The sequence below is a fragment of the Onychomys torridus genome, chromosome 15, assembly GCF_903995425.1.
Source record: "Onychomys torridus chromosome 15, mOncTor1.1, whole genome shotgun sequence".
NCBI classification, from domain to species: Eukaryota; Metazoa; Chordata; class Mammalia; order Rodentia; family Cricetidae; genus Onychomys; species Onychomys torridus.
In genome coordinates this window covers 21,994,854-22,018,592 of record NC_050457.1, presented here as the reverse complement: position 1 = coordinate 22,018,592, position 23,739 = coordinate 21,994,854, and the positions used below count along the sequence as shown (strand labels likewise).

At 44.6% G+C, this 23,739-nt stretch overlaps 1 protein-coding gene across 2 annotated transcripts; it reads left to right on the top strand.

The window, feature by feature from the left end:
* The first annotated feature begins 581 nt into the window (after positions 1-581).
* Btf3 (basic transcription factor 3) lies at positions 582-8,207 on the top strand. 2 transcript variants are annotated; one of them, XM_036206708.1, is made up of 6 exons: positions 582-965; positions 1,336-1,404; positions 4,016-4,129; positions 4,408-4,609; positions 7,170-7,226; positions 7,904-8,207. In XM_036206708.1, exons 1-6 carry the CDS (start codon positions 834-836, stop codon positions 7,948-7,950), a joined length of 621 nt encoding a protein of 206 aa, XP_036062601.1. In that variant the 5' UTR covers positions 582-833; the 3' UTR covers positions 7,951-8,207. The 2 variants fall into 2 exon arrangements, with proteins under 2 accessions (XP_036062601.1, XP_036062602.1); XM_036206709.1 differs by having other exon boundaries at positions 584-723.
* Positions 8,208-23,739: the final 15,532 nt, after the last annotated feature.

Below are 23,739 nucleotides of genomic sequence, written 5' to 3'. Positions count from 1 at the left end.
TCATGATCAAATTCACGCAGATTCGAAATCAAGGAGTCAACTGTTCCGCTATTAGAGAGTAAATAAGTCCGCTACTGTAGTGGTGTAGAGGGTTAAGGGGATTAGAAGTTTGTTACTCTGTTTCAACCTTGAATGGATGGAATTGCTCGGAGGGGTGGCGCTCCGGGGTGAATTCTGAACACGCGTTCTAGAAATTCTTAATTGCGATGTTCAACATCACTCAAGCCACCTAATTTTGGAAAGTAACATTAGCTTCTCTGATTTTGATAGTTTTATTACTATTGTTTCTAATTTACACCCAGCATTGTGCGAACACTGCTGCCTACTGGACAAAGCTGGACGCCCCAGCGTGGACACAGGGCAGACTGACTTAACCACAGCTCTGCAGGGAGCCTTTCCCAGGACGACGGGCTGTGTCCGCGGCTCACAGCTCCCCGGTGCCGCTGCCAGGCCGCCACGGAACGCAAAAGAAAGAACAAGGAGCCCACCGCGCCCGCACCCTCGCCGCGGGGTGGGGGGTGGGGGGGGCCGCGGCTGCGCGTGCGCAGAGACGCCCGGCCCGCTTCCTGAGTTCCGGAGGAAGCGGCGACGCGTCACTTCCGGCCTCCCTCTAGCTGCCATCTTGCGTCCCCGCGTGTGTGCGCCTTATCTCAGCTGGTCTGCCCGAGACCCCCTGAGCGCGAACCCTAGCCCCCCGCGCGGCCCCATTTCCACTCCGACAAGGTACAAAAAGGCTGTGGACGCCGGCGGGGGAGGAGGAGGACGGGAGCGGGGGCGGGCAGTGCCCGGCTGGAGCGAGACAGGGAGGGGACAGGGCTGAGGAGAGGAAAGCGATGCGACGGACAGGCGCTCCCGCTCAGGCTGACTGTCGGGGGCGAGGGCGAGCCAGGGGCGGCTGCCCCGGGGGCGAGGCGACGCCGTCTCTTCCTCCACCTCTCGGCGGAACCCGAGGACAGGAGCCTCAGGTACCGCGAGGCCTGCGGAGAGTGGCCGGGCCGGGCGGGCCCTGGCTAGGCCGAGGCCGGCCAGGGCGGAGGGCGGGGGTGGGCTGGGCTGGGCTGGGGGCTGGGCTGGGCTGGGGGCCGTGCTGGTCGGCCGTGGGGCTGAGCCTGAGTCTGGGCCTGGAAACGGGGAGGCGGCGGGGAGGGGCGAGAGAGCCTGCGCTCACCCGGCTCGCACCGAGCCGACTCTTGGAGAGCTTTGGAGTCGGGGGGGGAGTTCGGGACCCAGGCCGCAGCCGGCGGAGGCCGTTCTCCTGCGGGTGTCTTGGGAAATAACGAGCGTGGAATGGAGTGAGCCCCACCGTTCTCGGCTGAGGATGTCCTCTCTTTCTAGATGAAAGAAACGATCATGAACCAGGAGAAACTGGCCAAACTTCAGGCACAAGTGCGCATTGGTGGAAAAGTAAGGTTTTTTTGTTTGTGCTTTTTTTTTTTTTTTTTTTAAGTTCCCCTTGCGTTTCTCACGTCGTTTTGTCACTTTGCTTGGCAAGGGAAATTGGCAAAGCTAGCAAGTAAATCCAGGGGAGACGAGACAGATACAAAGAGACGTGGAGGCTGTATATTGGGGGGGGGGGCGGGGGCGGTAATTGAGTAGAGAAGAAAATAACAATACTGGACTTTATTTGTGTGGTTTTAAGATTACAGCAGATAAACAGAAGAGAAATGGTTACTTAATTTTATTAATGGGGGTGTGTGTGTGCCAGATCTCTACCCTTAATTTGTACAAAATTGGTGCCTTTTTTCCCCTCTTTATTTTAAGCTGTGCTGGAGATCAGACACAGGTGCATGCTAGACATGCTCTACTCCAACACTGCATTCCCAGCCCCCCTTTTTGTTGGTTGTTGTTGATAATAAGTTAACTGAATGTCTTGGTTTTTTTTTGTTCTGCATAATGCTTACTTTTATTTTTGTAAATTGACCTTTCTGCAATACTTTCTGAACTAAATGCTCAACAACAAGGTAATTGTCCTTTTCCAGGGCATTTGAGGATATCTTCCTTAGTTGGTGTATTTTTGGAATTGGTGTTAGATTGGAAAATACTACCTAAGCACGTGTCTTTTTTTTTTCCTAATTATCCTACGGTGGGAGGAGGAAAATGTTGGCTAATTGGTTACTCCTAGTGGGTACTGAGCTTAATGAAGACTCTTTACTGAACCTGGCATTTGGTTCGATAATCTGAAGTCCACTCCAGAGGAAGATCTCCCGGTTTCATGTGTTGTGTTAGCGCATTCCTGGTGTTTAACAAGGTGTGGCATCATGTTGAATCAGAGCTTGTCTTTACTTGGTAAAACTTGAGCCTTCGTAGTTCAAGTATATTACCTGTTAAATTGTAGTGACTTTAAACATTTACCTTCAGGAGAGAGAGTCTACTGTGAGACAACCAGATGTTGCACATGGGTTAAATAAGACACAGCTCTGCTAAGTTAGTGGAATTGGCCAGCATAATAGCCTTCTGATTTGCCTTTGCTGACAATTGTAGTCTTCATTTTCCATTCATGACATTAACATTAGATGTTTCTTGTCCTTTATCTTAAGGCAGTAGCCTTCCGGTGCTAGGTGGGGCCTGTTTATTTCAGTATAGTTTTTGGAGTGATGTGCTTGTATGCAAGTTGTTTCCCTAATCACTAGGCTTTAACTTTGAGGGGTATCTCTAGGGAAAATGAAAGCCTTCCAAGTTAATCAGATAGAGGAGACTTTGTATCTAGTATTTGCCAAGCCAAGACAAAATGTTTCCAGTTATAATGTGGGAACGTTTTTCTGTACCTTTTCAGTAACCTTACAGTATCCGTGAGTTTTGAAAAAACTTAAGAGAAAAGCAGTGTTAGAGATACATACTTTTAGGGAAATATTATTCAAGACCATTTCCAGTGTCTAATGGAAAAACAATTCTTTACATAAACGTAGAGAATTCTACATTTGTGGAATCTACAGGTGGTGGCCTGTACTTTAGAATCTAATCTTTTCCTATGGCACTGTACTTAGTGTTATAGAAGTCTTTCAGACTGTACAGTTAGGAGTGCCTTAGCATGTGCAGCGTTGAGGCTTTGAAGACACAGGTGGGGTGATAGCTTGAACAGGATTTTGAAAATGAGTAAGGAAAGACAGTGATGCTTGTGGAAATCCTCAGGTGGATGATAAAGAATAGCCTCTTACCTGGGGAGAAGTAGAAACATGCTCTAGGGAGGGAGCTCAACGATACCGGGAAGAGGGGGTAGCCTGTTCTCCTTTAAGAACGGCAAAGAGAGAGGCTTATTTGGCTGGGAAAATCTCTATGGGTTGAAAACTTTAGCTTTCCACTCTTGGCTGTAGTAGATGGCTGTATACAGATTCATTAGTAATTTTGTTTACTATCCCATCTGTGAGAATTAAGGTCTTGATTTTCCTTTGCAAACAAAAGGTTTTGTTTAGGTTGGCACTTGCCACCTCTGATCACTTTTTAAAAGACTTAAGATATTAGGACTTGCTGGCGGTGGTGGCACACGCCTTTAACCCCAGGACTCGGGAGGCAGAGCCAGGCAGATCTCTGAGTTCGAGGCCAGCCTGGGCTATCAAGTGAGTTCCAGGAAAGGCGCAAAGCTACACAGAACCCTGTCTCAAAAAACCAAAACAAACAAACAAAGATATTAGGACTTGTAAAAGATAATTTGTATCTGACAAACTAGTGCTTATGAAGAATTCATAAGCCTTTCCCATACTTCCATCTTAACCTGCCTTTTTAACTTCATAGTGTGAGTTCGGTAACTATTTTTTTAATTTTATTATGTATTTGTTTTTATTTGAACCTGGCCTCACTGTTTTTCCCTGGTTTGTCTGAAACTGTCTATGTGAACTAGGCTAGCCTCAAACTCAGAGGTCTGTCTGCCTCTGCCTCTTCTTCCTGAGCACCGGGACTAAAGGTGTGTGTCACAATGTTCCATCTGGTTAACTCTCTTGTACAGAAGCAAAGATCTGAAAAGAATTAGGATACACTGCTGTGGTGTAAATGTTGCTGTCTGCCCTTTTCCTCCCACCAGGGAACTGCTCGCAGAAAGAAGAAGGTGGTTCACAGGACAGCCACAGCAGATGATAAAAAACTGCAATTCTCCTTAAAGAAGTTAGGAGTGAACAATATCTCTGGTATTGAAGAGGTCAGTGTCAAAGCCTGATATGGCAGGAAAGTTTTAATGGTCGTACATTAAGTAATTAATTGTCTTGCTCCTGCTGTTGTCAATGCAGTCTATGCCCCATTAGATGTTTGAGTGTTGGGGAGGTTGGGAAGCCAGAAAGGGATTTGCTTACACATTCCAGGGAAATGTCACCTGTACTTCAAAGGGGGAAACCTCAGCCAGATTTTAGTTTAATAAAAACATTGATTTTTAAAAGAATCTTTGGTGACTGTTACTTAATCGTGTTTTCTTTCTTATAGGTGAACATGTTTACAAACCAAGGAACAGTGATCCATTTTAACAACCCTAAAGTTCAGGCATCTCTGGCAGCGAACACCTTCACCATTACAGGCCACGCTGAGACAAAGCAGCTGACAGAAATGCTTCCCAGCATCCTAAACCAGCTTGGGGCGGACAGTCTGACTAGTTTAAGGAGACTGGCTGAAGCTCTGCCCAAACAATGTGAGTACCAGGGTCACCTTTGTGTGACCTCAGGCCTCAGAATGCTAGGAATGTCTTTAGATATAGAATGTCAACTTACTTACCTAAAGGAACAGCACACCTTTAATTGTTTTTATGTATTTTTGTTTACATATACTAGGTACTATAGTGATGTGTCTAGTTTTTCTGTGATCATTATACTTGATTTAGTGGATGTTTATTTTTTACCAGCTTACTAGCTTTGAATCACTCCAAAAACTTTATCTTTATTTGTTAGAGATGAAAAATTGTTAATTTTGGGTTTTGCTGATAGTTTCAGTTGAGAATTGACAGGCTGGTCATGGTGACCCACACTTGGTAACTAGAGAGAATAATAGGGTCCAAGACCAGCCTGGGCTACAGACATGCTGTCTCAGAAAAACAACATTCCATTTTCTTATTTATAATCTTTGTGTTTGGTGATTTTGGGAGGGGGGGTGTCTTAATTATTTATAAAAACATAGTAAATTATTGTTGATGTCAGTGATAGCTGCCAGTATCTTGGTGTTTCAAATTATAGTTTGATTAGGCATTTTGTTTAGGGCAGACAATAGCCTAATTGACTTTCATGTATATCAGGCTGTTTCTCTTTTGATTTTTGTTGCAGTAAACACCATGACCAAAAGCAGCTTGAGGAGAAAGGGATTTTTTTTTTTTTCATTGTACTTTACAGTTCATCTCAAAGGAAGGCAAGGCAGGAGCTTGAGGCAAAAACCATGGAGGAATGCTGCTATATTGACTCATTCTCAGGCTCAAATTCATAGCTTTTTTTTTTTTTTTTTTAAGATTTTTTTATTTAGCTGGACGGTGGTGGTGCACGCCTGTAATCTTAGCACTAGGAGGCATAGGCAGGTGGATCTCTGTGAGTTCAAGGCCAGCCTGGTCTACAAAGCGTCCAGGACAGCCTCCAAAGCTACAGAGAAACCCTGTCTCAAAAAACCAAAAAAAAAAAAAAAAAAAAGAAAAAGACTTACTTATATATGCAGTGTTCTGCCTGAATGTATGCCTGCAGGCCAGAAGGGGGCACCAGATCTCATTACAGGTGGTTGTGAGCCACCGTGTGGTTGCTGGAATTGAACTCAGGACCTTTGGAAGAATAGCCAGTGCTCTTAACCTCTGAGCCATCTCTCCAGCCCCTCATAGCCTGTTTTTATTGTTATATGGATATATGAATATGTATACATTCCTAAATATACCTGCTTTAATATATATGTTTTCAGGGCTGACCAAATCAGGATTAGCTATCATAGGTGGTGTGACAGCTTTATGTTCCATGTTTTGGCTTAAAAATTAAGAATATGAATGCAGAAGGGAGTCAGGAGGTTTATTCAGTGACTTGCTATCTCCTCAGCTGTTTGTTAGATGCTGAGTTGTTTTATGCTTTTATTGTTGGGGGGGGCATCAAAATTTTTTAGCCATCTTGAACTTCAAGATCAGCTTTTGAAATTCCACGGATGGCTGTGCGGGTTAGAACTGTTGGCTCTTGGATCTCTCCTTTCTGTTTGATGAAAGTGGTCTGGGTGTGATGGCCGTGACTGTAATGCCAGCCATTGGGGAGGCTGAATAGTAGCATTTCAAAGTGGAAATGTGTTATGTGTTGAAGGCCTGGTCAGATTAAACTGTCTTATTTATTTATTTATTAAAATAGGCTGGTGTTGAAGCTCAGTGGTAGAGTTCTTGCTAGCTTATTCAAGGCCCTGAGTTCCAATTCATAGTATCTCAAAATGGAAAGGGGAAGAAAAGAGGAACGGTGGATACTTAACGGTTCAAAACGCTTTAAATTTGGGCTTTTTGTTTGTTCTTCCCTTCTTGGTTTTTTTGTTTTTGTTTTTCGAGACAGGGTTTCTCTGTGTAGCTTTGCGCCTTTCCTGGAACTCACTCAGTAGCCTAGGCTGGCCTCGAACTCACAGAGATCCACCTGCCTCTGCCTCCCAAGTGCTGGGATTAATGGCTTGTGCCACCAACGCCCAGCTTAATGACTTGTATTATTTATTTACTTATTATTTTATTTTTTGAGCTGAGGATGGAACCCAGATCCTTGCGCTTGCTAGGCGAGCGCTCTACCACTGAGCTAAATCCCCCCCCCCATTCTTGTTTTTGTTTTTGTTTTTTTGAGATAAGTCTCCCCATGTAGCCCTGGCTGGCCTGGAGGTCACTATAGTCTTGCCTTTGCATTTGAAGTTCTGTGGTTGATAGTTGTGAAGTCACCACCTTTGGCTTAGTTTTTTTTAATTATTTTATTTCAGTGTTTATTATTCCATGCACAGAATATTTAGGGAACTTACTGGCCTCTTCATTTGCTTCCCAAAATAAGCCTGACCACAATTTAGTGTGTGGTTTTATCTGTACCCTGAGCACTCCCTACACTATACCCAGAGTCACTGTCACCTGTGTTCTGGTCGTTTGTGCTCATCAAAATTAAAATTTCATGTTAATGGTACTATAGGTGAAACCACTTGCCATTGTGAATGTAAGTTGTAATTGGTTGGTGTTTATTGATCTAAAGAAAGGGGCTGGTTACATTATCATTTTTCTTTCACAGCTGTGGATGGAAAAGCACCACTTGCTACTGGAGAGGATGATGATGATGAAGTCCCAGGTAAGTATCAATTTGACAAGGGAGAAAAATTAATCTTTGCAGAAAAAAATGCCAGGATGGTGGTGGTGGGTTAAAGCCAGTGAATGTGGGGGAACAGGGACAGGACCCCTCACTTAGGAACTGAAGCTACTTTGAAACATGCTGGTTTATTAAAAAGCATGGAGAAGCTTAAATATCTTAGTGTGGATAGTCTAGAGAGGCACAGTAACTTGGTTAGCAGTGTTTTTTCTTTCTTATATAGTTTGCTTGAAACATTGTTTCAATATGTAGCTCAAATTTGAGAACCCGACTCAGCCTTGTGAGTGCTAGGATTACAGACATGTGACACCATGTCCAACTAAATTATGTTGAGTTTATGTCCTGTGGAAGCATCAAGAAATGCATACAATTTTCCACTTTTGACAAATATCCCTGAAACCTTGGAGAAACTCAGATCATGTCATGGTAGTCTTTAGTTCTGTTGATCAGTGAATTCTAGTTGGTTCTTAAACTGAGGGAGGATGAGTGATAAACAGATCTTAAACATGATGCTATCAGCTTGCCAGACCACACTTACCTACCAGAGTGACCTCATTGGAGGTGACAGGCTTCAATGTGAGAGCATTTCCACAAATATCTGTGTTATTTTGTAGAATTGGCTTTCTTTTTTCCAGGATAACTGTTTGATTCTTTTTTAGATCTGGTGGAGAATTTTGATGAGGCGTCTAAGAACGAGGCAAACTGAACTGAGGTGACTTCTGAAGAAGGTGACACCTGCAGAAGTTACAGGAGCTGCTATTTGATATCATGACTGCTTTTTAAAATGCTTTTGTTTATGGATCTGATAAAATCTAGATCGCTAAGATTTTTAAGCCCGAGCCCCTTGGACACCGCAGCTCTTTCAGTTTTTGCTTAAACACAATTCATTCTTTGCAGCAAATTAAGCTGAAGAAGCCTGGGAATAAAGTTTGGAAAAGGGTTAATAAAATTCTTTGCCTAGAATATGGTTTGTTTATTTATTTGACACTGATCTCTACATAGTGAGCAGTTGTCTATGGAAAGTTGATCATGGTGTGGTCATACTGATAACATTTGGTGGAAATTCAACACTGGTATGAAAGTGTTGGAGAGTTGTTTCTTCAACCCTGAGGGCCTCCATGCTCTCTGTGTGGAGGATGTGCTAAGAGGACAGGATTCTGGGGGTAAACTGGGGTGCTTTTCCTCTTGGTGGTGATTATTGTAAGCATATAATGTCTTTATGCATATTTTTTTGTTTTTCAAAGACAGTTTCTCTGTGTAGCTTTGCACCTTTCCTGGAACTCACTCTGTAGACCAGGCTGGCCTCAAACTCAGAGATCCACCTGGCTCTGCCTCCTGAGTGCTGAGGTTAAAGGCATGTGTCACCACCGCCCAGCGCATCTCTCTTTTTAAGAAGATTTTGTGTGTGTGTGTGTGTGTCTTTCTGTGCACTATGTGCATGCCTGGCATCTGCAGAGGTCAGAAGAGGGTATTGGATCCCTGAACTGGGCTTACTTATATACATGGTTGTGAGGCTCCTTGTATGGGTGCTGGGAATGGAACCTGGGTCCTCTGGAAGAGCAGTAAGTGCTCTTAACTGCTGAGCCGTCTCTCCAGCCCTGGATTTCAGTTAACACATTTTAAGTTTATGAGGTGTGAACTAGTACATCCATTTTGTATGTATAACCTGATACTTTTAGTTACTGATTTCCAAGGCTCTATGTTAACGTACGCTGTAACCACCACAATAATCGGAATATTGACCAGTTCCATCATCCCTGGCAAGTTCCTGCAGCTGCTCAGCTTTCGTGCACAGAGGAGAGCTGAGAATTGCCGTTACTATTAAGAAATCATTTTAAATGTATACTGTGGTTCGCACTTGCCCTTTTAAAGTGCTGTACAGCTGCATTCCAGAATTGCATGCAGAGTTAGTTGTGCCAAATAGGAAGGTGGAACTTGCAGTTACCCTGTCATTCAAGGTAGACTGCTACAGTAACAAGGATCCTGAGGTCTCAACAGCTTAAAATCCCTAGTTACTCCAGACACTTACGGGTAAAGTTGGTTGTAAACACATTGCATCACAGCTTGCCCAGTGATGGGGCACTCCCTGATTCTGGCATAGGAAATAGGATAAATCTCCTTGGGGAAACTCAGTTTTAGAATCCAAGCAAACGGATTGGCTAAGCTGGAGTGCTGTGAGGGGGAGCTAAGAGTTTGCTCTCCTGGATAATGTTGCCATATTTAAGTAGAAACATTCTCAGTTCATCCCAGGATGTCAACTTTCAGGGGACGGTGACTTTCTCTGAGTTTACAGAGTTGGCTGCTGACTGGATGTGATTTAGATCCATAGGAAGAGTTTCCAGCTGGATCTGTCCCAGTACAGAGGTTAAACTTGTTTTGTCCCTAACCAGAGATGATCCCTCAGTCTCTGCAAGTATTTTTGGTGTTTGTTCACTGAGTGACAGTGTGTTGGTAGCTATGGATTAATAAGGAAACAGTTTCATAATCTCCATTATCAGGAAGAGCTTTGCTCCAAAGGCTCATGGAATTTGACAACTGGTTTGCTAATGCTCTACTTTATTGCAGGAGCAGTGTTTAATTAGAGCCTTGCCAGCCTTGTGATAGGAGAGGTGGCACATCACCAGCTGGCTCCTCAAACTGGCTGGGCGGGGATACACATAATTACCATAGATTACATCAGCCGGAGGAGGCACTGCCTGTCTGGTGTAGAGTGGCTGGTGTTAGCAAGAGCGAGGTCTGCCTTAGCCCTGCAGTCTTTCTAAGTCATTTCTGGGGCTACTACTGGTGAAGTATAATCACTTGTTTTCCTCATTATTAACGTCTTAAAGCAGGACCGTGAGCAGATGAAAACGTAAAACGTGGAATTACTTGTCTGAGTGAGCTTCAGCCCCTTTAGTAGAGTAAGATTCAAACCCAGGCCACTACCTACCGGGAGGAATTTTAGGCCCTGGCAGGTTAAAGGAGAAGACTATTGTCTTGCTGATGATTTCTTGGCTGTTGGTTAAGGCTGGTTTTCTCCTAGCCAACAGGGAAATGCAAATTGAACAACTTAGAGGGAGCACCTTGCCCAAAGTGGCCACCTTCAAGAAACCTGACAGCAAATGCTGGCAAGGATGTAGCAAAGAGGAGGCCTTAATTACAGCTGGTGGGAGTAAATGACTACAGCCACTGTGGAAATCAGTAAGGGTGTTTCCCAAAAAAATAAAATTACCATATGACCCAGCTGTACTATTCCTGGCTATATATACTCAGAATTCGGTATCCTGCCAAAAAGATACTTGTACATTCAAGTTCATTGCTGCTGTGTTCACAAGGGCAAGGGAATGGACCAACCTAGATGCTCATCCAGAGATGGGCAATGAAAGCTGGTATGTGTACTCGATGGAATTTTATTCCACTGTAAATATTAAAAATTTAGGAAAACGGGTGGATCTAGAAAGCACATATTAAGCTAGGTGACCCAACTCAGACAAAAACTACATTCTCTAATATGCAGATCCTAACTTGTAATACATACCTGAATATAGAAGTGAGCATGAACATAAAGCCTCCAATGACTAGGAAAGAGAGGGTAAGGAGGTGTTGAGGAAGGGGTGGTGGGGACAAGAGGAGGCGTCCAAATGGGAAGGAGCCTACAGAGGACGTAGAGTGTGGAAGCTATCTACTAAAACACTATTCAAAAAATGCCATAATGACATCTAATACTTTATGTGCTAATTTAAAAACAAGTGTTCAGAACTTAAGATCTGACACCAGGCTGTACACTAGTGAAGTAGACATCCCCATCTGAAAGTTCTTAGGGTGACTGTCTTCATACTCGTTAAAAGCACACACGTGTGCTTCCCACAGAACCCTGTGGCTATTTGGGAACAGGTTTAGAACAGAGACCTAAAGCTGCAGCTGAATTCTGTCAGCTTCCTTTGTTAACAGGGGGCACAGGTTCTTCCCTACCCTACATTCCAGGAAGGTAAACACAGGAGACAGACACACCACTACTTCGAGAGAAGTCTTAAGACACACACATTTTTCAGCTTCTCCAAAACCACGATTCTAAACCTAATCTTTGCACAGGTTTTCATCACTCCAGTCCGCACAGTCTTGGACGCCGTTTCTGCAGCGACTTCTGGGAATACAGGCACAGTCAGCGAAGAAAACAGTATCACATCTCCAGCCTGAGCATGCTGGGCACTGTGGAACTAGACAATTGTATTTATTTTTAAAAGCATAACTTAAAATGTCAACTGGAAAAAAAAAATAGCCCTTTAGGTTTAAAAAAATATTAGTGAAACTATCTCATGGGGAAACTGCAGATGATTATTGAAGATTCTACACATAGTTTGAAAAGTCAGAGACGATACTGCCTCTCCCCATCAGCCCAAAGTAAACATACTGACATACTGCATAAACAGGGAAGGGTCCCCTTGAGTTGGGGCAGTCAGTCAACAGGGGAACCAGGTCTTGGCTAATTGGCAGCTAGCCAGTAGAAAAGACCATGTGTGTGTGTGTGTGTGTGTGTGTGTGTGTGTGTGTGTGTGTGTGTGTGTGTGTGTGGTGTGTGTGTGTGTGTGGTGTGTGTGTGTGTGTGTGTAGTTTTGTTTTGTTTTGTTTTCTGAGACAGGGTTTCTCTGTGTAGCTTTGGAACCTGTCCTGTCCTGGAACTAGACCTATGGACCAGACTGGCCTTGAACACAGCAATCTGCCTGCCTCTGCCTCCTGGGTGATGGGATTAAAGGCTAGCACCACTGCTAGGCTGCAAAGGCCCTCTTTACACTTCCATCCCTTTGTTACAGAGCCAGGCTTTTGTTTTGTCTTGTTTTGTTTTGTTTTTCGGGACAGGGTTTCTCTGTAGCTTTGGAACCTGTCCTGAACTAGCTCTGTAGGCCAGGCTGGCCTCAAACTCACAGAGATCCACCTGCCTCTGCCTCCCGAGTGCTGGCGTGCGCCGCCACCGCTCAGAGCCAGACTTCTTAACTACAAGGATGCATTTCCATCCTATCCACCACTGGCAAAGAGCTGATCTTCCATTCTGTGTGTGTTTCTGACGAGGCTTTCCAGTATATCAATCAGAGCCGTCATGCATTGGAATTTGTTTAACGGCTGGGGCCTTGCTGGCCTGTGAAGTGGGGATGGGTACAACTCAGTGTTAAGCCATGTTGGAACATGATGGGGACAAGGATGAAATGAGGAAGAAAAGACAAAGTTAGCAACTAGTTTTCTGAGAGCTAAAGCATTGAACAAACCTTACATAGATCTTTCAAAATTGCCAAAGAAACCCAAAGGAAAGTTGATAGGAGACAAGAGAGAACCTTTTCTTGTAAAACTGACTTTGTTGACTTCTTTGCTGGAGAACTTGTCTACTTTAAATAGACATGAACTAATGATATCATGTAGTTCCTGCCCTCTTCTTCCTCCTTCCCCTCCATTTCCTCCTCTTCCCCTTCCATTTCTTCCTCCTCCCCCCATTTCCTCCTCCTTCCCCTCCATTTCCTCCTCCTTCCCCTCCATTTCTTCCTCCTTCCCCTCCATTTCCTCCTCCTTCCCCTCCATTTCTTCCTCCTTCCCCTCCCTCTTCTTCCTCCTTCCCCTCCATTTCCTCCTCCTTCCCCTCCATTTCTTCCTCCCCCCATTTCTTCCTCCTTCCCCTCCATTTCCTCCTCCTTCCCCTCCATTTCTTCCTCCCCCCATTTCCTCCTCCTTCTCCTCCATTTCCTCCTCCTTCCCCTCCACTTCCTCCTACTACCCTCCTATCTTCTCTCCTTTTCTCCCTCCTTCCTGTTTGTTTGGGTTTGGTGGTGGGGTAGGAAGGCAAGCCAGGACACCCCTCAGCCTGCCCAAGCCTGCTCTCCACCTCATTGCCCCCTGCACCCCAGGAGTGGTGGAAGCCCTTAGATTGTGGAAGGTTTCTAAGTTAGAGCTTATGTAACTGAAGTGTGAGGACGGCCACTCCCAGAACCCCTTAGAAACACCAACCATGGACTTTGCCTTTTTACCTGATTCATCCGAGCAGTCACCGCAGTCATTCCTCATGTCACATACCCTGTCCACATATGTCCATGTCTTCTGGTTGGGACACTTGAAAATCAAGTTTTGTGGGAGACTGCTGGGCATTTGACCTACATTGTACAAATAAATTATTTCTAATGGAAAAATCATTCATGAAAATGTTTACTACTACTACTACTACTTTAAAGACAGGGTCTTGGTGTGTAGATCTAGCTGGGGCTAGCCTTGAACTCAGAGACCCACCTGCCTCTGCTTCCCAAATGCTGGGATTAAAGGCATGCACCACATTACCCAGCCCTGGCCACTGTTCTTTACTTTTGATAATTTGTCTACTGTTGTGGAATATTAGTTGAAGATATGTTACATTTGTTTATGCTGTGGAATATTTGTTTAATGATGCAAAGATGTGTTACATTCTTTTTTTGTTTGTTTTTGTTTTTGTTTTTGTTTTTGAGACAGGGTTTCTCTGTGTAGCTTTGCACCTTTCCTGGAACTCACTTGGTAGCCCAGGCTGGCCTTGAACTCAGAGATCCCCCCTGGCTCTGCCTCCCGAATGCCGGGATTAAAGGCATGCACCACCACCGCCCAGCAGTGTTACATTCTTTTATGTTGCATTTGTTTAATTCTGTGAAGCTGTCTTACTTTGGCTGCCTAAAACTCCTGATTGGTCAGGCAGGAGAGAGAAGCAGGCGGGGCTGGCAGGCAGAGAGAATAAATGGGGGGAGAAATCTGGGAAGAGAGAGGTCAGGGAGTGAGGAAAGAAGAAGGAGAAAAGACACCAGGGGCCAGCCACCGAGTAAGAGGTAAAGAAAGATATCTAGAAGAGAGAAAGCCCAGAGGCAAAAGGGAGATGGGATAATTTAAGTTAGAAAAGCTGGCTAGAAACAAGCCAAGCTAAGGCCAGGCATTAATAAGTAATAAGACTCTGTGTGATTTATTTGGGGGCTGGGTGGCGGGCCCCCCAAAGAATAAGAGACTAAAGACAATCAACTACAGTCCTCCTCACCACAGTAGGCAGCAGACTCATCCCCGCCATCGCCGCAGTCCATCTTGCCATCACAAAGCAGAGAAGGCGGCAAGCAAGTCGTGCGGTCCTCACACAGGAAGCCTGGATGCTGTGAAGCTGTTCTGCATGGGTGATACGTCCCGTCTAAAAGATGGAAGAATGCTGGCTAGCCTACCCTCCCCTGCTTTGTGCCGCTGACCCATTACTTCTTCTCCTTCCTTTCTTTCCCACCCAGACTCCAAAGCTCTCCAGGCATAGGCCTCCTTAACTTGTTGGTTCTCACTTTCCCCTCCAAACCGTTGGCATCTGACACACAAGTGCAGGCTCACTCCCAGCAGGAGGTGACAGCAGGCAGCTGAGGGGTCAACAGGCCTGGCTCCTGGTGTGGGCTTTATGATGGATTGGGTATACAGTCCTGTTATTTTCCTAGCTAAGGTAAGAACAAAAGTAATTTTGTCAACCTCATGGTCATATTGTGAGTAAAATTAAATTGAGATTTTTTTTAAAGCAGTCCTGGACATTGAACTCAGGGTTCTTGCCCATCCTGGGCAAATTATCTACCAGTAAGTTACAACCTAGCCTCTGATTAAGATAATGATGGTGAGTGATGATAACGTTGAGACAAAGTATCTTAGCTCAGACTGACCTTCTAATCACTGACCTTGAACATGATCCTCCAGTCTACCTCTGGAGTACTGTGACAAGTTTGTGTTACCAGACCTCATATTTGCAGTGCTGGGGACAAAATCTAGGACTTCCTGCATTCTAGGCAAGTGCTTTATCACTGAGCTACACCCTCAGTTCTCAAATGATAGCATTTTAAAATACAACAGAATCTACTTATTTGAAAGGTCTTTTAAAACATCTCAAGTGCTATGGAAAAAAATTTAAAAATTGATGGAAGTTAAGCTATAGAAATACTGGTGTGTACCAGGCTTTTTCTTTTACATCACCAACCAGCTCCCAAGTCATAACATGGAGACTTGTTTTTAGTTATGAATGCTTGGCCTAGCTTAGGCTCATTTCTGGCTAGCTCTTTTAACTTAAGTTAACCTGCTTCTCTTTGTCTACTTTTTGCCTTGGGCCTTTTTACCTTTCTTCTGTATATCTTACTTTCCTGCTGTCTCCATGTCTGGATGGGGGCTGCCTAGCTTTTGCCCTAGGTGCATCCCTCTCTTTCTCCCTGTTCTCTTCTTTCTTCTTTTTCTTCTCTCAAGCCTAGATTTCTTCTCTTATTTATTATCTCTGCCTGCCAGCCCCACCTATCCTTGCCTAGTTATTGGCTGTTCAGCTCTTTATTAGACCATCAGGTGCCTTAAGCGGGCAAAGTGAAGCAAATGCCCCACATCTTTACATCATTAACAAATGCAGCAGAAACAAATGTAACTGCACCTTTACACAGTTAAAGTAATATTCCACAACACTGGTGACACTTGTGTCTCAGCATAGTTGTGTGTTCCCCCACAATCCTTTAAGACTGTGCAGAGTGGGGGGGATATCTGAGGCACTTGGTTTGGAGTTTGCTTGATGAGTGCATTCTCATTTTGAACAATTAGGAGGCAGATAAAACCAGATCCAACAGGTGCTGGCATTGTGGGTTTAGAATCTTTATTCTGCTCATCTGAAGGGACTGATAATCAGTTTGGACTCTCTGAAGAATTGGTGTCAGGATGGAATGAGATGTGACTCTGCGGGTGGGGAGTTAGGACCTGGGGCAATGAGAAGGGAGGGGTCAAGCATGGGGTCAAGCACTTAAACCCTGATGCTAGTCTAATGCCCGTGGCAGGGCAGGGTTAATAAAGGCCTGTGTGTGAAGAGTCTCCCACTGAAGCACAGTCCCACATCCTACAGGATGGGCTGGTTCCAGTGTCTGCACAGTGCTGACCTTGGCTAGGCTGTTTAGGAAACAGGGTGGTGGGGCCCGAGTCTAGCAGCTGGGGCTGTTCAGTAGAGAGCCAGGGGACATCTGAGTTTGGTCTTAAACCTCTTAGGAGTTAACCAAATGAGCAATAGAAGAAAAGCACAGCACAACACAGCAAAGTCACACGCTGGATGGAAGTGGTAGAGGGAGCATTGTGTGCCCACGTGTGTATGTGGATAATTGCAATGGTCGCGTGATGCTGGACCACTTTTTATTCAACACCCATTTCTTGACTAACTCACGCTGAGGTTTTGTTTTTGATTCTTTTACATTTATTTATTTGTGCACGTGTGTTCATGTGTGCATGTGTGCACCTGCCAGCCACAGTGGTCTAAGAACAATTTGCAGGAGTTGATTTTTCTCCTTCTCCCTTGTGGGGCTTGAGGAGTGAGCTCAGGTCATCAGGCTTGGCAGCAAATGCCCTCATCCACTGAGCCATCTTCAAGCCACTTTTTTTTTATGTTGTCTTTGTCTTTTTTCATTTTTATTTATTTTTTCCTATTATCAGCTTGATACAGTACAAATTCTTATCCTTATAGTGAAATGTTTCATTGAGGCTTGCCCAGTGAATGAGTAAAACCAAAACTTATTATAAGCCACAGTCATCCTAGGGTCCCCACTGCTAGGTAGCCTCCCTGGTTCTGTGGGTTGCAGTCTGATTGTTCTTTGCTTTATATCTAGTATCCACTTATGAGTGAGTACATACCATGTTTGTCCTTCTGGGTTTGTGTTGTCTCACTTAGGATAATATTTTCTAGTTCTATCTATTTGCCTGCAAATTTCATGCTGTCATTGTTTTTCTCTGCTGAGTAGTACTCCGTTGTGTATATGTACCATATTTTCTTTATCCATTCTTCAGTTGAGGGGCATCTAGGTTGTTTCCAGGTTCTGGCTATTACAAACAATGCTGATATGAACATAGTTGAGCATGTATCGTGTTATGATTGAGCATTCCTTGGGTATATGCCCAAGAGTGGTATGGCTGGGTCTTGAGGTAGACTGATTCCTAATTTTCTGAGAAACCGCCATACTGACTTCCAAAGTGGCTGTACAAGTTTACATTTCCACCAGCAGTGGAGGAGCGTTTCCCTTTGCTCTGCATCCTCTCCAACATTGACTGTCATTAGTGGTTTTGATCTTAGCCATTCTGACAGGTGTAAGGTGATATCTCAGAGTCGTTTTGATTTGCATTTCTCTGATGACTAAGGATTTTGAACATTTCTTTAAATGTCTTTCAGCCATTTGTGATTCTTCTTTTGAGAATTCTCTGTTTAGCTCTTTAGCCTGTTTTTAATTGGATTGTTCAGTATTTTGATGTCTAGTTTCTTGAGTTCTTTATATACTTTGGAGATCAGTCCTCTGTCAGATGTGGGGTTGGTAAAGGTCTTTTCCCATTCTGTAGGCTGTCTTTTTGTCTTATTGACTGTGTCTTTTGCCCTACAAAAGCTTCTCAGTTTCAAGAGGTCCCATTTATTAATTGTTGTTCTTGGTGTCTGTACGCTGGTATTGTATTTAGGAAGTGATCTCCTGTACCAATGTGTTCAAGAGTATATATATAGTTGGTTGGTTTGGAGGTAGTCTTGCTATGTAGTCCAGGCTGGCTTGACCTTGTGACCCACCTGCACCTCCCCTCAACACCCGACCTGGCTTCTCGGTGTTATTTTTCATACTTCTTCCTCACATACCTCAGGTTTGATTCGAGATAAAACCTGTGTCCTTTCCATCCCTGAAACAGTCTAACAGGCTCACCTCAATTTCAGTTCCTCCATTCCTATGGTCCTTGTCTCCAGTCCTCGATGATTTCTCTCCAGTTTAACTTCTAATTATATACTCGATATTCCATTATCCACGGCCCTATTTAGAGTGGAAATTCCTTGAAGGTGGAGACCATATCTTGTGTACACTTCAGAGTCAGGCTCACCTGGGTCAGAATGCAGGCTTGGTTACTTCATAGCTACACGATCCAGGGCAAGTTGTCTCCTCTCCCCCAAGTGTCTGTTGTAACTACCGTAACAACAGGCACCTTGCAGGAGTTAAGGATAGAGAGAGGATGTACAAAATGGCTGATGGCTGGCACATACCACATGCCAACCACTCACCACCAATAGGTTCACCCAATTTTGGAAACATAGGCAGTGTAAATACACAGGTGCGATGACACATACCTGCGGGCTTCGTCAGTATCCCAAAGGTGATCCCAACAGCAATCGCTGTAGTGACAACTCCGAGCACAAGGAATGCCACACAGGAAGTCACAAGACATTTTCTGGTGGGAAGGCAGCTGTGACCTGCCACAGCAACACACGCAGACATGAAAGAGCAAGTCATTACAGAGCAGGGGCCCCTGTGAGAGACAGTGGTCACCAGCCAAGTGTCACCCATGACTTTCTCAGTATAGAATGTCAGACGTGTTCAGCTATAGTTACAGTGGTGGTTTTCCTGTGTGTATGGCTTCCTATCCCACCCTCTGGGAAGCCAGCGGCATGGTGAATGAGGGCCTGTCTGGCAGACGGATGATGAAGCGGCAAGAAGCTTAAAGGAACAGGACTGGAGTTGGTGTTTGTTTGTTTGGTTTGGTTTTTCGAGACAATAGTTTTGGTACCTGTCCTGGATCTCGCTCTGTAGACCAGGCTGGCCTCGAACTCACAGAGTTGGCTCTGCCTCCAGAGTGTTGGGATTAAAGGCGGTGCCACCACCTGGCTTAGTTGTTTTTTGTTTTGTTTTTAATCTTTGGGGGTCTGCTATCCAGCTCCCAAATAAATACATGGATGGAGACTTATTTGTTATTGGCTGGTTTTTTTAATTTTTTAATTTTTTTTTTTTTTTGAGCTGAGGATCGAACCCAGGGCCTTGCACTTGCTAGGCAAACGCTCTACCACTGAGCTAAATCCCCAACCCTGTTGGTTGCTTTTTACTCTTAAGCACTTCACTTTTTGGGGGGCCCACCACCAGCTCCCAAATAAACCACACACAGCGGCATATTCTTACTTATGGATGCCCGGCCTTAGCTTGGCTTATTTCTAGCCAGCTTTCCTTAACTTAAATTATCCCATCTACCTTTTGCCTCTGGGCTTTCCCCTTTATTTCTGTCTGTCTTTCACTCTTATTCCATTGCTGGTTGTGTAGCTGGGTGGCTGGCCCCCTTGCATCATCCTCCTTCTCTGGCTCCTTTTTCTCGCCTCTTGCTCTTCCCAGATTTCTCCTTCTATATATTCTCTTCCTGCCAGCCCCGCCTATCCTTTCTCCTGCCTCACTATTGGCTGTTCAGCTCTCTATTAGACCATCAGGTGTTCTAGACAGGCACGGTAACACACCTTCAGAGTTAAACAAATGTAACATAAAAGAACACAACACATCTTTGCATCATTAAACAAATGTTCCAGAGCATAAATAAATGTAATACATCTTAAAATAATATTCTACAATACTTATTCTTACTAATGAATGCCTGACCTTAGCTTGGTTTGTTTCTAGCCAGCTTTTCTAACTTAAATTATCCCATTTCTGTTTAACTACATTTTGCCTCTGGGCTTTTTACCTTTCTTTCTTCTATATAGCTTTCTTTTCTTCTTACTTCATGGCTGGCTGTGTGACTGGGTAGCTGGCCCCTGGCAAACTCCTCTCCTCCTTTTCTCCTCTTGAGTCGAGATTTCTCCTTCTATTTATTCTCTCTGCCTGGCATCTCCACCTATCCTTCCTCCTGCCTAGCTATTGGTTGTCCAGCTCTTTATTAGACCAATCAGGTGTTTTAGGCAGGCATAGTAGCCCAACTTTACAGAGTCAAACAAACAACATCAAAGAATGCAACACATCTTTGCATCATTAAACAAACATTTCACAGCACACACAAGTGTAACATCTTCAACTAATGCTCCACGACTCAGGACCCACTGAGGTGAAGTGACTCCTTAGTTGTTGACCTCAAACTTGTCTTCTAGTCTCTAGCTAGTGGGGGATACTTCTGTTATGACATGGTTTCCAAAACCTAGTCTTTAGGCTAACCATATCAGACTATGGAAGAAAATAGGGACTCTGGAGCTCCATGCCAGATCTGCAGAAGCGAATCTCCACAGGGCTAGATTAGGGATGTACACATCTGATGAGCACAGACCTTGAGAATAGCAGTTCTAAGTTAATAAAAAAAGCAGACTACAGTCCCGGAGCATGTAAGGTGTTCCCAGGCCAATCAGCCACCAAGAGGGAGCCCTGTCCAACTGGGTGAATTGGCTCACTAAGATGATAAAGAGGGCTCAGGTCGATGAGTCAGCACTGTTATCACTTTCTGCAGACAGTCCTGCCCACCTGACCCTGAGATGTCCTTGGCCAGCCTCCCCAACCTAGCTTTCTTTGCCCTTGTGTCTATGCAGCACATGTTCACGGAAGAGAAAAGACGTGCTTTGCATTCAGAGAACTCATCCCGGGCTCTAGCTTCTGCTATAGCTTGAACTATTGCAAATACAAAATTAATGCTTTGCATGCAGCCATTCACCAGGGCTTAGGTGTTAACACCTCTGCCTCATTCGGTCAGTGTTCACGGCACTGCTGAAGACTTAGAGACCCCTAGTGGCACAGTGGAAGAAGTGCAGGAGACCACAATCCGATTCCACAGCCCAAACTGCCTTGAAGTCTCCTTGGGCCAGATCACAGACCTATGAGCCCTTGCTCCCTAAGCTGGTGCCTCCTTTCCTAGAACTGGGGGTGATTTATCTTTTCCACAGTTGCTTTCAGAGACTCCCATAGTGCTTTGACATCTCACTGTTGACAGTCCTTCCTAAGTATATTTGATACACAGAAGAAAGCTTTAGATACAAAGACTTTTCTACAGAGTAACTGATCACAGGAAACTTAAGTGTTTGATCATGCTACAGCACACCCCCAACACCTGATTACTAAAGGTAGGGGGCAACTGCATATAGATTAGGTTCATGGATTTGTAAAACAATAATATAGTCAGGGCTGGCCAACCTCCAAATGTGTGTGTGTGTGTGTGTGTGTGTGTGTGTGTGTGAGAGAGAGAGAGAGAGAGAGAGAGAGAGGGAATGTATGTGTGTGTGTGTGAGAGAGAGAGATGAAAGAGAGTGTGTATTATGTGTATAAGTGTGTATGTATGTGTGTGAGTGTGTCTGTGTGCCTGCACACTTACATCTTGGTGAGCATGTGGAAGTCAAAGAACAACTTTGTAGAGTAAGTCTCTTCCTTACATTTCTACCTGAGTTCCAGGGCTCTAACTCAGGCCTCTAGGTTTTTGTGACAGGTGCCTTTACCTGCTGAGCCCAAGCCGTTGGCATGGCAAAATGATATCATCTATAAAGTTTCTATCCAAGAACCACACAATCAAATTACAAAAACAAAACCCAAAGCAATCCAAAACAAAAAAACAAAACCCAATGACCATTTCATAATGTTTTAGTAATGGTTTTATGTTGGGCCATATCAGAACTATCCTCTAAGTATGTCTGTAATCTCAATATTTGGGGGACTGAGTCAGGAGGATAACAAGTTTGAGGGGCAGCCAGGGTTATCTAGCTGGAAGACCTTGTCAAGGAAGGAAAGAAGGAAGGAAAGAGGGAGTAGGGAATGAAGATCTAATAACAACCTGGTTAAGTATGTAATGTGTTTGTGAATATACATATTATGTAAGATGTCTCATCTGGTTATTGTTTTTGTTTGTTTGTTTGTTTTCAAGACAGGGTTGCTCTGTGAAACAGTCCTGGCTATCCTGGATCTTGCTCTGTAGACCAGGCTGGCCTTGAACTCACAGAGATCAGCCTGCCTCTGCCTCCCGAGTGCTGAAATTAAAGGCATGTGCCACCACCACCCATCTGGTTATTGTTCTCATTTGGAAACTAAACATGACATAAGGAGATATAATTGTGTGTCAAGCTGGAAGGAAAGGATGGGCTTGTGATGCTCATTCTTGGTCAGCAACTTGACTACATCTGGAATTCAATAAAACCCAAATGACAGGGCACACCTGTCAGGGATTTTTTCTTATCATTTGAATCGGGAAGACCCACTTCTAAACCAGATCTTTGAGGTGGGAAGACACACCTTTAATCTGGACCACACCTTCTGCTGCAGCCTATATAAGTAAGTACAAGGAAGAGGTAGGCTTGATGTTTGGCTGCTTGCTCTCACGTCACGGGCAAGTTCATTCCTTCCTTCACTGGCATTAGAGTCGACTTTGGGATTCGGTCATATACTGAAGACCATCTGAGACCCATCCTGGTGGACTGAATGACTACTGGATTTTTGGATCTTCCGTTCATAGGCAGACATTGTTAGACTAGCTGGACTGTAGTTGGTAAGTCATTCTAATAAATCTCCTTTCTGTGTATATAGTCTTCGGATGTAAATCTCCAGCCGCTTGCTTCTGCCTTTGTGACGGTGTTTTCCCTTTGGTACCCAGGCGAGGGGTGTGGATGCGTTCAAACACCCCACCTCACTTTCATCAGGCGCCTGTGAGATGGCAGCTTTGGTAGCAGGAACAGACACCAGAACGGTGAAATTTGCCCAGCTTTTTGTTTGTCTGTTTGTTTGTTTTGTTTTGTTTTGTTTTTGTTTTTGTTTTTGAGACAGGGTTTCTCTGTAGCTTTGGAGCCTGTCCTGGACTAGCTCTGTAGACCAGGCTGGCCTTGAACTCACAGAGATCCACCTGTCTCTGCCTCCCCAGTGCTGGGATTACAGGCGAGCGCCACCACCGCCCGGCTTGCCCAGCTTTTAACATTTAGTTTGTGACAGAATTGAACTTTGAGCCAAATGTCAAACAAACAGAAAACGTTTAGCGTTCGTTGTGGTGCTTAACTAACTATACAGCATCTCTGCACAGTTGCTCAAAGACCTGAAGTTTCTCTTAAATTTGAGCCAGGCAGCGGTGGTATATGCCTTTAATCCCAGTATTCGGGAGGCAGAGCCAGGCCGATCTCTGTGAGTTCAAGGCCAGCCTGGTCTACAGAGAGAGATCCAGGACAGGTACCAAAACTACTCGGAGAAACTCTGTCTTGAAAAACACAAGAATTACAAATCCGAGCCTGTTGGTGGTGACTCATGCATGCCTTTAATCCCTGCATTGGGGAGGCAGAGGCAGGCGAATCTCAGGGTTCAATGTCAGCTGGTCTACAGAGCAAGCTCCTCCACAACCAGAGCTACAGAGAAACCCTGTCTCCAAAAACAAAACCCAACAATTTTTTACAAATTTTGTTTTGTTTTGTTTTGTTTTGAGACAAGGTTTCTTTGTGTAGCTTTGCGCCATTCCTGGATCTCCCTCTGTAGACCAGGCTGGCCTCAAACTCATAGAGATCCGCCTGGCTCTGCCTCCCGAGTGCTGGGATTAAAGGCATGCGCCACCACCGCCCGGCTTACAGAATTGTTTTTCACTGTGATGTTACCCTAGCACAGAGTCCTTCAGAGACACCATCGTTCTTTGCTATCAGGACTGGGAGGGGGGAGAAGTTTTGCTTTTGTCGAACTGGGAACAGGCTGGGATGTCTTTCTGATGCACACAGACATGGTTGGTTGTAGTGTGAAGCTCACATTATAAAAACAGGCTGGATTATAAGATCAAA